General features: G+C 38.8%; 1 protein-coding gene across 4 annotated transcripts in view; it reads left to right on the forward strand.

The window, feature by feature from the left end:
- CPNE4 (copine 4) overlaps nt 1–16,734 on the forward strand; it is a 233,255-nt gene that overhangs the window by 119,683 nt on the left and 96,838 nt on the right. For all 4 annotated transcript variants that reach the window (XM_067291402.1, XM_067291400.1, XM_067291399.1 and 1 more), the window contains 2 exons: nt 12,983–13,054; nt 16,266–16,340. In XM_067291402.1, coding sequence (XP_067147503.1) covers nt 12,983–13,054; nt 16,266–16,340 — 147 coding nt within the window. The remainder of the gene's footprint in view (nt 1–12,982; nt 13,055–16,265; nt 16,341–16,734) is intronic.

Genomic DNA, 16,734 nt, shown 5'->3' on the forward strand with positions numbered 1-16,734 from the left:
GTCCATTCAGGAGGTACCATCTTTAACAGCCTTCTCCCAAATGCTGAAATAAATGTGTCCCAAGAGAGTGATAAGGGCAGTGACTGGTACGCTGTTAGGTCCTGAACATCCGCTGTCTAGGGACACGCTACTGGATTTTCAGCAAGAGCTTTATGTCTACTGCTTTTGCAGAGTCAAGCCAATTCTGTGTCTGTCTTTACTGGTAAATACTGCAGTTAGCAACATTCTGTCATGCAGTCGTCAGTTATACCTGGATGCGAAGAGCAGATACGTCAGCAGGCATTTCATATGCTGCACTATTTATACACAAGTAGAACAAATGGTCATGGATATATACCTGCTGTGTGTAGTTAGGAAAAAGTCAATGTGCTAAATAGAGGCATTTCCTTAAAGTAGTTACGCTCAAGAGTTGCCCTTTCAAATAAAAAAATAGCAGATGTCTCTTGAAGGAGTTGGGAGAGGTTGGTTGGTTTGTTTTTAAGCACTTAGAGAGTCTGCTCCTTTGTTTGTGCTTCTGGCATTGTTCAATAGAACTGAGTGCAAGCTTCCACTCTGAGAAGCTCCAGTTACCTTCCAGTTTCCCAGCGTCTTCAGTGTGTCCCAGGAACATGCTGAATTGCAGAATATTAACAAATGTATTCTGTACAAAAGTTAGTTGCCCATTAAAATGATAGTCAGATCAAGAAAACACTGAAATATTATAGAAGATACTAAGTTGAAAGATCAACCAAATTTTTCTCAGCTGGTAGCATCTTCTTAAAATATGGTTTGCCTTTATAGGATACAACACAGAAGATAATACAAAATGGAGTTTCTTGAACAACTTTACATCAACAGGATGTACCATACTACAACTAATTATGTTTCCCATTATGTATTACTTTCTAAGTAAAGTGACAGTGCTAAATGGTAGGTTTGTGTAATTATTTTAAAAGATTATTCATTGTTAAATATTTTATTATTTTTTCATTTTAAGGTGTATTTTTAAGTAAGTGCATAAAATTCATATCTAAGAATAACACTCATCTGCGGCTAAGGGAGTTGTATAGTCATATGGTATCTAAGCAAGGATTCTATACTGTATTGTGGTTCCAATCTCATAAAGATTATTTTGCATTTGAAGCATACTTAAAGATAATTATAAATATATATAAAATATATGTATATTATAATATAAGTATAATTAAAGGACAGATTTTTTTTTTCCTATGGTGTCCTTTTTTAGAAAGAGCAGAGAATGAAACATCCTTAATCCAGAGATGCTTGTGAAATAAGTTCTTTGGATTTTTCCTGTGGCCTTTGCTTGATTTAGGAATAGATTCATAAAAACAGAAGATAATTCTAAAGTATCAAAGTTTACATTTTTAGTTTTTACCCTAATTTTAGGTATCTGTGCACAAAATTCCTACCTGGAAGACATTTCTTGTCAGAATTAGAGCATGCAACCAACTTTTTTCTCAGAGCTGTTAATTCTTGGAATTGAGGCTGAGCCTGGATAATTTCATCCTATATGAAATAACTTGGAGGAAGATGTGATTAAATGAGAAAGCCCTGTGATATGACGCTGAAAGTGGAGCCTGAACCATGACAGAATAGTGGGTATGTTTCAACTGACCTTAATGAAAGGCTGAAATTGGAGGAAAAGTTTAGTGCAGTTTATTTGAAATGTCAAGCAAGGAGATAGCATAGATATTTAGGAATATGATTGTGCATGCTCATCCAGTTCAAATCATAAAATAATTTAGGTCAGACCTCTGGAGGTCTCGAGTCCAATCCCCCACTCAAAACAGGTTGAGTTTGAGCAGGTTGCTCAGGACCATGTCCAGTTGAGTTTTGAGTGTCTCCAAGGCTGGAAATCCCACATCTTCTCTAGACCTTTGTCCCAGAGCTTGGCCATCCTCCCAGTAATTATGTCTTCCTGTCCCTCAGGTGTGCCCATACCTATGTCAGGAACAAAGAAAAGCATAGACATAACGAACCCTAGCTCCTGCCTCATATGGAAACATTGACATTGAGGCTTTCATTTACAAATACTCGTAGTAGCCTTCAGGTTGCAAAAGAAAACCTAAATTGGTGAATCAAGGGTAAACAAATGCAGGATGGCTTAGCCATCACTAGTCCTGCTTTGGGACGAAGGGAGTAATAGCAGCCTTCTTAAATTGCTGCTGCAGATGACAGCTCTCTCCCTTTGGAGCAGAAGTGTTGGGGCAGAGCAGTGGTTTGGCACCGTGCTTTCCACTGCAGCGTAAATGGCTTGGGACACCCCAGTAGGCTCTGCATCTACTCTCTAGTCTTCTAGCTCTGGGATTCAGTCTGAATAGTTGCAGTTCTTCACATAGGCACTGCTAAGCAGAGGGTGAAGAGTATATCTTTGTAGGATAACTGCCTTTTTCCTTTCTTACATGCTTTGATTAGCAGTGAAATCATGAGAGTAGTAATATTTTAACTGCTGTATATTAATAATATATAATATATAATATTGTAACATATGATCTATACAATACATATTAATAATATAGAACAACTGCTATATATTAATAATATGTTAAAAATAATATTTTGGGACACCAGGTTTAACACTGCTTAAAGATGACATCTTGGTTTCAGACAAGTGCTTTAGGTGCTAAGAATCAGTTCTTCCTTGTTTCTGGTTCTGCAAATGTCTGTAGCCGTAAGGACAATAAATTTTCTTCCCTTTCCTTTTCCCTTTCCCTTCTCCCTTTCCCTTTTCCCATCCCTAGGAAAAGTGTTCAGGCACTCTCTCAGACTGATCACTTCCAACTGAATGCCCATCTAATCACTGCGGTCTTTGTATTCTTGTTGCTATTTGTGATCATTTGTACCAAGGGGCAGGAGATAGATTTTCTTTTTCTGTCCATCAAAACCTAATGAAAAAAATATCTTAGAGAGACAAACACTGTCAAAACATCAATAGCCTAGTTGTCAGGATATTCAGCTAGGATGGGATAACTGCAAATTCAAGTCCTTTTCTGCTTTTGTATTACTGCCTGTGTGTTTTCTGAGCCTCTCTAAAGCTCTCTTATTAGAATTGTTCTATTTTATATTGCATTAAATTTATAATGCATTAAAATTACATTATTTAGTACAAGAGGGGCTTAAACTTTCTAATATCCCAAGTTCACTTCTTAACCATACAGGAATTAAGTATTAGGAGGTTGGCCCAGAAACTTTTTTTTTCTCTGAAGTTTTGCCCAGACGTCCCAGGCTGATACCTAAGAACTCACAAAAATGGTTTCAGTGAATAATCATTTTCTGACAAGAACTGAACAAAATTATGCTGTCAAGACAGTCCTGATTCCTGTTCAGCTGTGCCTGCAGCATCTTTAAATGACAAGAACAAGTAAAGTTGTTATTTCCTAAATGCTATGAACCAGCCCAGCTCTGCAGTGATGGGAGTAGCTTTTCTTCCACTACTTACCACAGTTGGTCTCTGCCATTTGTAAATCTGTGATTCCATGCCTTGTTTGGTTTCTTTTAATTTAGAGAAAAGTTAAAATACTGTTACAATTCGCAACTCCTTTACTCAACAAGTATGGAACCTGTAGAGAAAACTCTGCAGAGAAACATCTTTTCCTGTCAAGAACCTTTTCGAGTATTATTTAAGGGATTTAATATCTCCCACAAATGCACATGTGTACAAGTTATATTGAAAATCTTTCTTCTCACTAAGAAGTATTACTGTCTCCGTTAATACTTTTAACGCTATCGTTAGCAGATTATGTACTTGAAAATTCTGACTGGTGATTAATGCAGTTTCAGCCATTGCAAATCCCCTTGCTCTTGTATTGGAGAAAGGCTAGAAGAGCCATGTTTGCACTCAAATTATTTTAATTGAAATAGTCTGTATGAGAATAGCTGTTTAATAGACAGTTGACTGCTTCTGTGGGGCAAAAGATATAAGGTTGGAATTTTCAGTGTATTTGGATACCTAAGTCTCATTAGATGTCTGTGTGCTTCTTAGGCTTCTTTAAATACTTGGCCTTTGATCTCCTCCATATGATGTTGCCCTGTTCATTAGTGGGATGAATGATGTACTTGATTAGATAAGAATATTATTTTCTACTAGGGCTGACTCAGAGCACAAGCATATCATCCATGCAGCACTCTCCCTAACTTTCCCTCACCATTTCAACACCTAAGTTTTCCCCAGGGAGTCTTTGGTTTGCCTTTTGACACTGAAACATGATCTCTGAAGCTGTAAGATTTTCAGTTATAGATGAATCTTGCTGATCAAAGTTAATGGAATTACTTGTACAGTTTGTACTGCTTTGTTTTACATATGTTTTCTTCTGTTTCAATTACTGCAGCAGTCTAGAAAACTAATTTAAAATTTAGTTTTCTATTATATTGAGTTATTATTATAACTAATTGTAAAAGGGCTGCGTACACTACATACTAATTAAATTCAAAGACATTTTATACCATCGATAAGCTATTTCCTGTAATATTTTTATTGCCTCTTGTGATATAGATACCTTTTTTCTCAGTGTTCTGTTTTGATTTGACTATTTTCAGGTACAGATCTTTAACAAAGACAGGGAGAGCTGTAATTCAGCTCTAAATAGACTGTGAACTGATCAATACTATAGGGATCAAAAGAAATCCTGACGAGTGGTGAGTATGTTACAGAAAGTATCGTGTAAGGGGACGATGATTACAGCAGTCAAACTGGTACTACCAAGAGAAAACAAGAAATCCTGTGAGCAGGAATGAAGCTTTCTTTATCATGGACATACATCCAGTATCTGTGAAGGGATGAACTCATCCCCAAACCTTCATGAGGGCAGAGTAAGGTCCCTGATAGCCACCTGCTATCTGGTCTCTCTTCATGTTGAAATGGAGTGTGTTTGAGGCATCTCTGACCCTCTGTTACCGTCTGTGAAAATTATTCGATGGGTTCAAAAGAAGCTAGGGAACAGACAGCAAGACAGACACATGGGCATCACGTAAATCTTGCTTCATCACAGACCAAACTAAAGACAGATGTGTGAAGAAGGAGAGGCAGTCTTTAGACTGTGAGTCAGAGCTATCTTTATTCTTCTACCCTTGCTTAAATTGATCATTTACGTACACAGGTAAAACATGAGTAAAGTCTATCAGTTTATTTGTGGGTATTTAGAAGCTTACAGTTGACTTAAATGAGCAAGAGTACACTAATATTTTAACTGACAAACTTTAAGGTATATTTTGCAAATGTTAAATCTCTAAGCATTTGTCTACCCACTCTGGTTGTACCGTTCTACCTACATCAATATGGTGAAAGTATCATGGCCTGTCAGGTGGGAGATAGTATAGCTGTGAAAAGGTACTTTGTGTGATGTGCTTATTTTCGTGCAAGAAAGACCTCAAGAGAGTGTATTCCCTAACTAGTAAATATGTGGTTATTGTTCGGAGTTTTACATAGCATAGAATCCTTCTCTTGGTTTATATGGGAAGTGAAAATGATTTTGGAAATGCAGCCAAGTCATTTTAATTGTGTGTATTAAAACCACTGCCTCAACCCACCAAATTTAGCAATTGCTTATCAAGAAAGAAACAGAGCTTAGATAAAAGATGCTTTAGGTTAAGCCAGCTGTGTATTTTAGCACCTTTTGTGGAAAACGGTTCAGAGAGCTGTATCTTTAGGCGTGTCTGAAAAAAATATTCAAATCAACTGTTGTTTTATAAAGGTAGGTTGCTGTACAGTGCTGAACAGTCTGAACTTGGACACTAAAATTTTGCAAGTACTTGTCTCACTTCTTGGATCTGAGCAATGCTGAGCACAACATGGTACCAGCAACTAAAAAACTTACCACTTCTAGTGGAAGAACAGAGCAGTTAAAAGACCCACCATATCGGATCCTCTCCAAAAATGTGGAGGAGAGCCCGAGAAGCCTTAAATGGTATTCATTCTCTCTGTCCAAGCAGTGGGGTGCCAGCAAAGAGGATGACAGTAGGACAGAAACAAATTTCTGATAAGCTGTGTTTGAAGCACTTGATGTTTTAGTAACTAATAGATAGCTCAGCTAGAGAAGGACAACTATGACACTGTACTACAGGAGTTTGAGTCCCCTTTGAAAAGGAACATGTTTGATTACATTTTTAAATTAAAAACAAATGAAAATATGGAAGGCTGATGGAAGGCTGAAGACTGAGTCTTGTCAGTTTTGGGCATTAACTGAGCCCATTTTAAGACACCAAACCATAACTAATAACTGGGGCAAAACACTTGGAAAAGACAACTGTGGGATGCAGAATTAGCCCTTGCTAAAATAATTAAAATTGCAGAGCTGAGGAAGTCACCCAATCCTGGTTGAAATTTAACGAGGGAGGGGGAAACAGAAGTGTGATACTGTGAAATGTAAATCACTATATCACAAAGAAAAACAGTTTGGGCACAATGTGCAAGCTCATAACTGGCCTCACAAACACCACCACAGGGAGATACACCCACTGTTATAAACAAAATAGTGCCATGTTTGAAAAAAGATGTCAGTGAAATGCACCACTTGGGAAGAGTGTGCATAGTGCAAAAAGAAGGATGAGCAGGTTAGCTCAGAGAGGATCAGTAGGTAGTACCATAGTTGAAGGTGCATGGGGTGGCAGTTCAAAAGCAACTGGAATGTTTGTGAGCCTTAGATTGAAACACTGATCCATGAGCTAATGCGATACCAAGAACATAGACCAATTGAGTGGACAAACCTCAGAGCTTACAGTGGTTGTTCTGCAGCTAGAGGGGTAGTTCAACTGCAAATCTGGAAAGATTCAAGTTTAAGTAGTGCCTAGGGAGGAGGGGAAAGTAATGCTTGTTTAGTTAAAAACCCTATCAAGCCATGGAGCTGATCAAGGATATACATCCCCTGGAGGGGAGTTAGATGTCTGAAGAAGAATTTGCAGATATTTGCAAGGGTTGGTGAGAGATCTTTTGAAAGAGTATGCTAGCTACTTTTCTGTGCTTGATATATCTGCAGGATACTGGTGAAAAGCTGTCAGAAAAAGAGACTTCCTGCTTCTACATACACCACCTTTGTCTGGTGGGAGATTGTTTCTCCAGACTCCAACTTGTATTGTGTGTGGCACCAAAAGCGCTTCATGGGGCAAGAAAATGCATTTGATGTGAAGATTCAGTCTATGTAGAAAACATTTGAATCAAAGGAAAAATACTGAAAAAAATGACTAGATGCTCTTAACAAACCTGAGAAGAGTTGGGTCTGCTAGAATAAAGCTAAGCAACTATGCAAATTTGGTGAAACTGGAATAACACATCTGGGAGAAAAATTAATGCAGGTGCTGGGAGAAGATTGTAAAGCTTAAGCTATTTATCTGACTATCCCCACCGGCAAAGAAGAGATACAAAGATTTCTTGGAGTTGTGGATTGTGGATGGAAACTGGTGCCTAACCTAACTGTCTGAATAAGTAAATTTGGACCTTCTGCAAAGAGGTCCACTGGACAGAGGAAGCCAGTCTGAATAAAGAATTTGAGAAATTGAAGGAGTTATTTTTTTAAATGATCCTAATCTCTATTGTTTTAACAGTAAGCAGAAAACTAAGTTGTGTACACCCTTACATGCCACTAAGGAGGGTATTTGCCCAGTCTTTGGTGCAGTCAAAATCAGAGACCAGTGGTTCATATGTCACAAAAGCCAGCTGTCATAGTGCATGAATTGAAAAGTAGCTGTGGCCTCATGGCCACATGAAGTGGAACATGGAAGTTTCAGTCTTTATTTATGGGAGGTCTGTGTTAGCTGAAATGAATCATAGATCCTTAACTGCCATTGCCAAAAGGGCCTGGCAAATGTCCCTGGCAACACAGAGATCATCTTTTAGCTATAATTTATGGTTTAAAATGGAGTGCAAATTTCTGAGAGATACAGTGATTGCAGGAAAACTTTCAAAAGCCTTTAACAAAAGACTACTGATGTTGTGTCCAGAACTAGATATTATATATGTCTGTTTAATTCAAGCAAAGAAATAAAAATCAACTTTTTTTGATCCCAGACAAAAAGTGGAGTCAGGCCTCCTGCTCAGGGTGACACCTTGTAAAACCTAGTCAATACCATCTAAAGAACTTGGACCAGCTCCAGCTGTCAAATCAAACAGAACTTCTCAGGATGATATTTGGGATTTATCTGTTCCTACTGATGTTTAAGTAGTCTAAAAAGCTATATTAGAATCTTTTCATTAGTTTGATTTATAAGCATTGGGAATTCTGTATGATATTGTTGAAAGTTATCCCAGTATTTGGTTAAGAAAGGAGCACATGGAGAAATGTGTTTTTAAGAGGTTCCTGCACAAGCCGGGTCGTCAGAGCTCATCTTACACAGTGCTGATTAGTCATGACTCAGACACAGAAGACAACAAACCTTCATCAGAGTCCTTGTCTCTGAGTGACTGCTGAGGAATACACTGTACACAGCTAGTGTCAATGCCTGGGTGTGTTTTCCCAAAATGTTTTATCAGTTCACACTTTTTAAAAGGCAAAGCACCTTTAATATATTTTAAATTGGAGATAGGATCAAAGGGCAGCATGTGGATCCCAGTCCAGACCTGTCCAAGACAGTCCTTAGCCTATTTGGCTTGTATTTAATAAGGCAAATTTAGATTGTCTCCAAGGGAATTTCCCCCTCCCATCTTACCAAAGGGGCAATATCCCTTAGCATTGCAGGTCCAGAAATCTAGTTCAGATGACTTTGACTTGCATATTTGATAAATAAGTATCATTTCATGTGCCTACGCTGTCTGTCTGAAATAGAGCAACAGCTATTCCTATTCCCACCTCTCACGAGTGTATTCAGTATGATACATATTATCGGGCTTGTGGCTGTCTTAGACCAGAACAGTGCAGTAGTCTGTCTCTCTCTGTGGCCAGACTGGGCAGAGAGCATCTTAACCTCACTTCTTAAGTATCTCTCTGAGGTTTCTACATCTACTTGCTCCCTCATGGATCATGCTTCTGATATAATGTTCATGAAAAAACATGTTCTGGGAATTTAATGTGGTTACCACGTCTGAACTGAGTTCTACTCTCTGTATTTTAGAAAGAAAAAAGACATTTACTTCCTGTACTTCTTCACATCAGTTTTGCACAAAACACCATTTTCTCTGAAGGTGAAGTTTTCACTTGCAAGTTGTTGAAGTAGGAGTCAAACCAAAGACTCCTGAAAACAACAGACTTGTAGTTAGTTCAAAAGCCATTTTGCAAGTTGAACCATCTTTGTAACTCTAAATGTAGGCAGATGCTTTCTAGGCTGATGAGTTATCGTTGTTTAGGACTCGGTTGTTGGCAGCCAGGACTCAGATGCTTTTTGTGGTGATGTTCAGATACACGATGAATATGATATATAACTGATGGCAACTTCTGAAAAAGTGGCTGCTATAGCTACCGAGAGCTGCTTTTTGTGCAGTGCACAAAAAAAAAGGGCAATTTACTGCTAGAAAAAATTCATTCCTTGTCAATTATCACAATGATAGTCTGCTGATCCTAAATTACGAACTACCGTTTGAGGCAATGATGTTGGCACATTGTTACCAGATGGAAGATTCATTTTACTGGCCACTTAATTAACAAGTGGTAGGCCTTTGCACACAAACACACGTTTATGTCTGGAGAGTGCTCACTGTGTCACAATGATACTGATGGCTTAGAGGACTAGTTTTATTAATGTGATCTAGCAATGGGAACTGTCAGGGAGCAGTGAGGACTGGCTGCTCTGCAAAGGAAAGTGAGCTGGGAACAGAGTGCGATAATAAGGCAAGTGGGAGCAGCAAGCTCACCAACAAGGAGTTGGGATGCAGAGTGGCAGGTCTGGGTAAGGATCAGGGCCAGAAACAGTGGTCAGGATCAGATGCAGTCCACTGCTCACCCAGCAAGCCCACAGTGATGAGGCAGGTCTCAGGACAAGCCAGGAAGCTGAGCTGGCAGGTCTGTGTCAGGGTCAGACTGGGGAAGGGAGGTAGGGTTGGGGCCACTGGTAAAGCCTCAGTTTAAAGCTGTTCCCAAGGGAGAGAGGGGCAAGCCCTTGCTTCTGGCTTTCTTCACGACAGTTCTTACCAGCGAAGGAGCTGACCTTGGGCTCTAAACTCTTGAGCTGAGCTGACTCAGCCAGCTAAACTCTTTATCTTAGCCATCTAAACTAAAATTTTTACTTGATTGATGAGAGACTGGAGATATGGGTGACTTAAGTGGTTGAAGTTAATAATCTTTCAAAGATCCTAGGGGAGAAAAGGCTTCTGAATCCTGGTACTACTGATTACCTCTTCTGTGCTCTTATCTGCATCCCTTATGGTCACCGAACAATACTAGTGGTGAAATCCTTAAATTAATATTGAAAAGCAAGTGAGGTGATGGGAGCAGGTTGCTTTTTGGAAGGCAGCCCAAAAGGGATGAGTGTCAAATTCTTCACTTGAGTAATAACTCGCTGCAAAAATGCAGGGTAGGAAGCAACTGGCAAAGACAAATCTGAAATAGTCATAAAATGAATGTTCAATCACCAGTATCATGGCATTCTATAAAAAGTGAAATGCCATTCTGGAGTGTATTAGCAGGACAGCTTGCAAGACATGAGAAGCTCTTCTTGCACAAGAAGAATCTGGAGTATTATGACCAATTTTGAGCATTATATTAAGAGTAGGATATGGGCCAGTAGGTGAGGCCTCAGCAGAGAGCAGTGAGAATTGAGGAGAGCAGTTTGAGGTCTGGAAAATTTGGTCAAAAAGGAAAGAGAGAGCAAAGTTGGGTCATGTAGTCTAAAGACAAGTGTGGAAAGATGATATTAGTTTTGAGATAAATGATTGCCTAAAAGAGGATGGGAAAAAGATTGTCTGTCTTAGTTGTGGTAGATTAGACAGAAATAACGGGCTTAAATTGAAGAGAATCAGGTTAGCTGGTAGGAAAATATACCTCCAGTAAGGATAACAAATACCATAATAATTTGCCAGAGGAGGTTGCTTCTGTCTGCCTTTGGAGATCTTTAAGAACTGATTAGAGACACATCTGTCAGGAATGACCCTGCCTTAGGACTGGGGAGCTGGACAAGGGGATTCTAGATCAAGCCCTGTGATCTATGAAAGATGGACGCAGGGAGGAATAACAGGGAGCCTTACCCGAAAGCACTATGGAAGGAACCAAATTTGCATGATCTGTTGAACTTTCCTTAATTTCAGTGGAAATTAAAGACATGCCTCAGTTCTTTCCAGATGTGGACACCAGGTGAGCACCTGAATCGCCTGCTTGGGGGTCTGCATGCCCCACTGGACAGTTGATTCTGCTTGCCAGAAAAACTCTGTCCAGGGGAGGTAGCAGCTCCCACCTGCAGGGATCTGAACACGTTATTGTGCAGAGCTTGTGGTCCTTCACTGGGGAAGCACTCATGGATAGGTTATAAAATACCTGTTAGGTCTGACAGAAATATGTTGACTCTGCATGGGGGAAGGTGGGAAAAATAAATTCTTTAAAGACCTTGCTAGTCCACCGCCATATTCAAGTGAACCGCTGTAGGCCCCTTGCTCAGATGATGCAAAACAGGATCACCTTTGGACTTTTGCCATTGTACTTTATGGTGTCAAATTCCTTCTGTGAGATGATAGGTAGGACAAACATTTCCCCATGCTGATGCAAGGCCAAAATTTACATCATGGCTGTGCTTTCACTCCTATCTCATGGCAGCTTTTTGTGATTGGCCTTGATTTTGCATTGCTCACTTAGGCTGCTCTGATTCTGGCCATTACCTACTGACTTGGCTTATCATTAAAATATGTGTAATGCCCAGAACTCTAAGGAAGTGTTTGGAGCCATTCTTTTCCCTTGATGTTTGCCTCTCTTTTACAATGAATATTTCTGTTTATTTTGCCAAGACATAGTTTTGTCTGTGTTTGTGCATCATTTTATTTGAAGTGTTATGTATTAGCCATCTGAGTGAAGTTGTCCAAGTAATGTTAGATGTAGGAAAGGACTGGTCGTAGTATAAAAGCCACATGCCAGAGTTTGGGGTTTTTCCCTGGGGTAGGAACAATCTTTTGTTCTGTATCTGCACAGCACCTGGCCCAGCATGATCCTGCTCTGATGCTGTGACATTACAAATAATATTAATTGTGATTCGTAAGCTGTGTTTAGAGTTACCACTACATCTCTCTGCATTTTGGAGTTTTCCAATAAGAAACATTTTAATACAGCATAAACTTTACAAGCATGAGGGATCTAAGATACTGGGACATAAACTGTAGCTTGCTAATTATGAAGTATTCTAAGGTTTTTTCCTATCCTAATATTTTCTAATATTTTTACTAGTCTGGTTTTAAAGGTTTCAAGACCGTTATGGAAATGTAATGATTATTGTGACAGGAAACAGTATCTTTTGTCATTGTAGCTCTGATAACATTTATTTGAGGTACATTTCTAAATGTCAATGGACAAGTTTATTTGCAGTGTTGTGTTCCAGGTGAGGTGCAGTACCTGCTAAGAAAAGAGACAAATTTAGAACTAAAAGTAAGGGGCAGATTGCTTGCTTCTGTTCTGATTTTAGAGTTGTTGGGTTTTTAAAATAAAATAAATGCTTTCTATTCAAATCAAACTTTGATTTCCTGCAAAAAAAAAAAGCTTTTTTTGGCATCTCTGGTAGATTTGTTGTATATAGCTGTCACCTTGTTGCCTTTTAAGTCCACTTAAAACTTGCTTCTGTCCTGCTATCTCTGTCATGGCAACCGTTGAGTAAAATCTGAGGTGCAGTTTCTGTTTTTCTGTACAACTTGATGAATTTTATTCCTCCCACTCTGCCTTACCCTGCCTGGGTGCTTTGTCCTGCCACTGCATCCTGTCTGCAGGTTCCTGGGGAAACTGGCTACTGACTTACCGTGGTAGGACTCTGATCTTGGATCAAGGCACTACCTTGATACAAAGAAAGGCAACATAAAATTGAAATCACAATAAGCCATGTATTTACTACAGATTCTATTTTTTTCCCATTTGTTTTGATTTTTGTGCAGATTGTTTCTCAGAGGAAACTCTCCAAGTCCTTACTCAAACATGGGAACACAGCAGGGAAATCATCTATAACAGTAAGCCAGTCTTAAATACACTCTTTTTTTCCTTTTCTTTAAAAGCATCTAATGTGACTAATTCTGCATAAAAGCATCCTGCTAAGTTACCAGCACAACTCTTAATTGAGAAATGCATTTAAATTGTTTATTTAAAAGATTCCTTTACTGGTTCTGACAAATACTTATGGTAAAAAAAAATGGCAACAAATAATGTATGTCTTTTTACAAAAGCCGTAACATTTACTAATATTAAGGTACTTTGCTGACAGCAAGAGTGTTGTCCTGCTTGATTACTTTTATTTAAAGCTCTAGGATTCATTTTGACCCACTTTGACATGCTTCTGACTGCATTTAAGATGTTGCATGTGAACAGTTCCACTTATTTTATTCTTCATGAAATTAAATGCAAATCTTTTATGGTTAGTGTTAGAAAGATGAAGACATCTTGTGTTTCAAGGCCTTTGGACTTTTTCCAGTTTCTTAAAAAAATCTCAGAAACCACCCTGCCCCAAAACAGCAACAACAAATTCAGAAGTTCAATGAGATTAGGTATTTTAGCTGGGTTTTCATGCAATTTTGGACTGGGTGCATCCTGAAATCTGCAGATTAAATTATAACATCTCTTTCATCTTTCTCTTTGCTGGGTTCTTGGGAGATCATGCTTGTCTGCACTGAACCTAGCATTCTTGTGACATTTGCAGCTCTGCATTAACACAGTGGCTATAATAAAATACTCTGCTGTGGGACTCTCTGCTGAGTTACCTGATGGGGTTGAGAAGGATTTTTTTCCTTGATATGCAATTAGCCAGATGGATTTCTCTTTGTTTGATTGTTTGTTTTTTTTTTTTCCCCTGCCTTCCTCTGAAGCATCAGAGATTGAACATAGCCATGGAAGACACAGCAGACTGTGAGAAACAATACTTTTGGGAGCCCAGGGCATTTTCTTTCTTAGCTGTCTTCCTTGATGCCTGGCTGAGAAGTGATTCACTAAATGCGCAAGGTGAAACGCATTTTTGGTTTGGGTTTAGAAAGAAATTCCCCCTTGTTTGGACTGAGCAGAACCATGAAAGAATTTTGCTGACTAAACAACTGGCATGTTTTGCCTGCAGGGATTATAAGGGCATATTTCAACTCCCCGGTCCCGTTGGCATTCTGGACACCCCTCCTGTTCTGCCAGGGACACTAAGCAGTTTAATCTTGTGAAAGCATGAATGGTTTAGTTCAACTAAAATGATTAGGCTTGCTAGCAGGGTGTTCTGGAAAAAATTAATGATCTGTGATATACAGGAGATGAGAGAAAATGAGGTAATAGTCCCTGCTGGTCTAACACTGGATGATAACCGTAAAACATAGACCATAGTTACCTGTTTTGACTTCTAGCCAGTGGTACTAGAAAGCAGGTAGACTTTACACAAACAAGAGAAAACTGAACTCAAGCAAAAATAACTTTGTGAAAAACTCGCTCTCTCAACAGAATAAATCAAAAAGGATCATTTATCATTGTTTCTGGTCCCAGGTACATACCAGGTGTCTGTCAAATGTTGAATTTGCAAATATCAGTTTCCTAACTTGTTTAGCATACTGAATTATGAATTTTGCATATGATTTTGAAAGTTCGTGTCTCAGAATGGTTTGCTGTAGTTTTATTGTGCCTTTGACTGTGGAATGTCTCATCAATGCCTTTTTATTATGTGGTGGTGGGATAAAAAAACAACCCCTTTCAACCTCTCCAGTTAGAAGTCTGTCAACCTTTATAAGAGAGGGCGCATTATTTTCAGTTAAACATGTTTGTGAAACTTGGTGTGCAAATCTCAGCTCACTGGCAGTGATACACAGCGTGTGATCTTTTAAGCCATCAGACAACATGGAAGCGAAACGTTTTGTCAGACTCTATGGGCCATATTTTCAGCAAGCTCACACTTGCCTAGAGTTTGTAAAACACAGGTACATGTCTGTGTGATTGTACTGTAATGCCCAGTGAAGCATTTGTACATGTACATGCACAGTATTTTGTGTGAGGGAATACCAGTTTATTGCCGTGAGCCTAAGCTAGTTTCTGTTAAAAAGGAAAAAAAAGAAAGAAAGAAAAGGCCCTAAAAATCCCCAAAGATACTGTTTATTGAGGCTGTAGGCAGCCTGGATAATTCCTGGGAGCTGTATACTTGGGTAGTAAGTGTATTACACTGCAGTTTACTGATTGCAGCTCTAACCTGAGCAGCCTTGAGCTGAGTTAAAGAATACATTGGGATTTCCCAGTGGCTCCCCAAGGGCCAGAAGTCTGTACGAGGGAAACAGTTTGATCCTGCCTGGGGAACTGATGATACTTCAGAGTAAGTGGTTGTGGGCATGATACAGCTTCTTCTTCTGAGTGATTTAATCTGTGGGGAGAATACTTGCAGTAGGAAATGATTTTATAACTGTCAAATAGAATAAAATGTGGTTTGTTTCAAAGAACATTTTTAAGCCAAATATACCAGCTTTGTTTAATACCTTCTCTCCACTGATGTATTTTAGCGGCCAGTAGGGAGGAGTATTTTGCTGTTCTGTTTTTTTTTTTTTTTTAATCAAAATCATGGAGCACAGTGACTGACATAATTATCAGCATAGCTTGTGCCAACTGAAGGAACCACAGTAAATTATTTCAGCATTACTCTTGTAAGTGAGTCTACAGTAAGGAGTTTTGCCAGTGTATTGTAGTAAAACTGTACCAGGAGAACCCTCCTACTGTAGATCTGTGTTTCATAGCAACTAATGGCAGGTGATTTCACTTCTTCTCTTTCCATTTAGTGTGCCAAGTGACACAGAAATGGCATAAGAATAGTCTAAGCTTTAGGACCAAATAAAACAACTCCTGTATAGCTTTTTTCTTCCCTTAGTTAGACTATGGTTAGACTATGTCAAATTCTCTAGTGTCCAATCTGAGGAAAAGTACATTGTCGGGAGAAAGGGCTCAATGGTGGATGTTGATGTCTGTCCATTGACAACTGATTGCCAGGGTATAATCATGTGATCCAAAGTAATTCAGATTTGGAGCCTTAACAAGTTGCCACCCATCAGCTGAGCAGCAGATTAACTGAACGCTATTAGCCCTTCCTCATTGCAAGGAGAAGCCTATTACCTTGTATCACACTTCAGTTTCCTAATGGGGTCTGCAGTCTTCACAGTGTTAAATGCCATCTTTCTCCCCTTTTGTTATACCATGCAAAACTCAATGTAGGTTTCCATTTAGGTGATTGCTGAGGAATTATCTGGCAATGATGACTACATCGAACTTTCATTCAGTGCACGGAAATTGGATGACAAGGTAAGCTGCTTGATATTAACCTTATTGAAAGAATGCCTGCAAATACAATTGGATGAGATTTTCCCCCCACAGATTTTTTTTGCCCGGTATTATTAAACACATCAGAGATTTCAGATCAATGTTCACAATGAGGCTTTCCTCAAGTTATGAAGTAATTAAAATAAACTCAATGGAATCTAATTAAAGCCAAAACAATTTAATTATGCTATAACCAAGACAATTTAATTATTTAAAATGCCACAGATCAGAAGTGCTTAGATAAATGAGCTTTCTATAAGTAATCAGAGATGTTTATAGTTGAAGTAGGCATTTTAGAATAAAGCTGGAAAACTTCATAGCATCTTAGTCAAGATACACTTTTCATTCAACAAAATGTACCTTGAATATGAGAAAA

This window comes from Apteryx mantelli, chromosome 2 (genome assembly GCF_036417845.1).
Source record: "Apteryx mantelli isolate bAptMan1 chromosome 2, bAptMan1.hap1, whole genome shotgun sequence".
NCBI lineage: Eukaryota > Metazoa > Chordata > Aves > Apterygiformes > Apterygidae > Apteryx > Apteryx mantelli.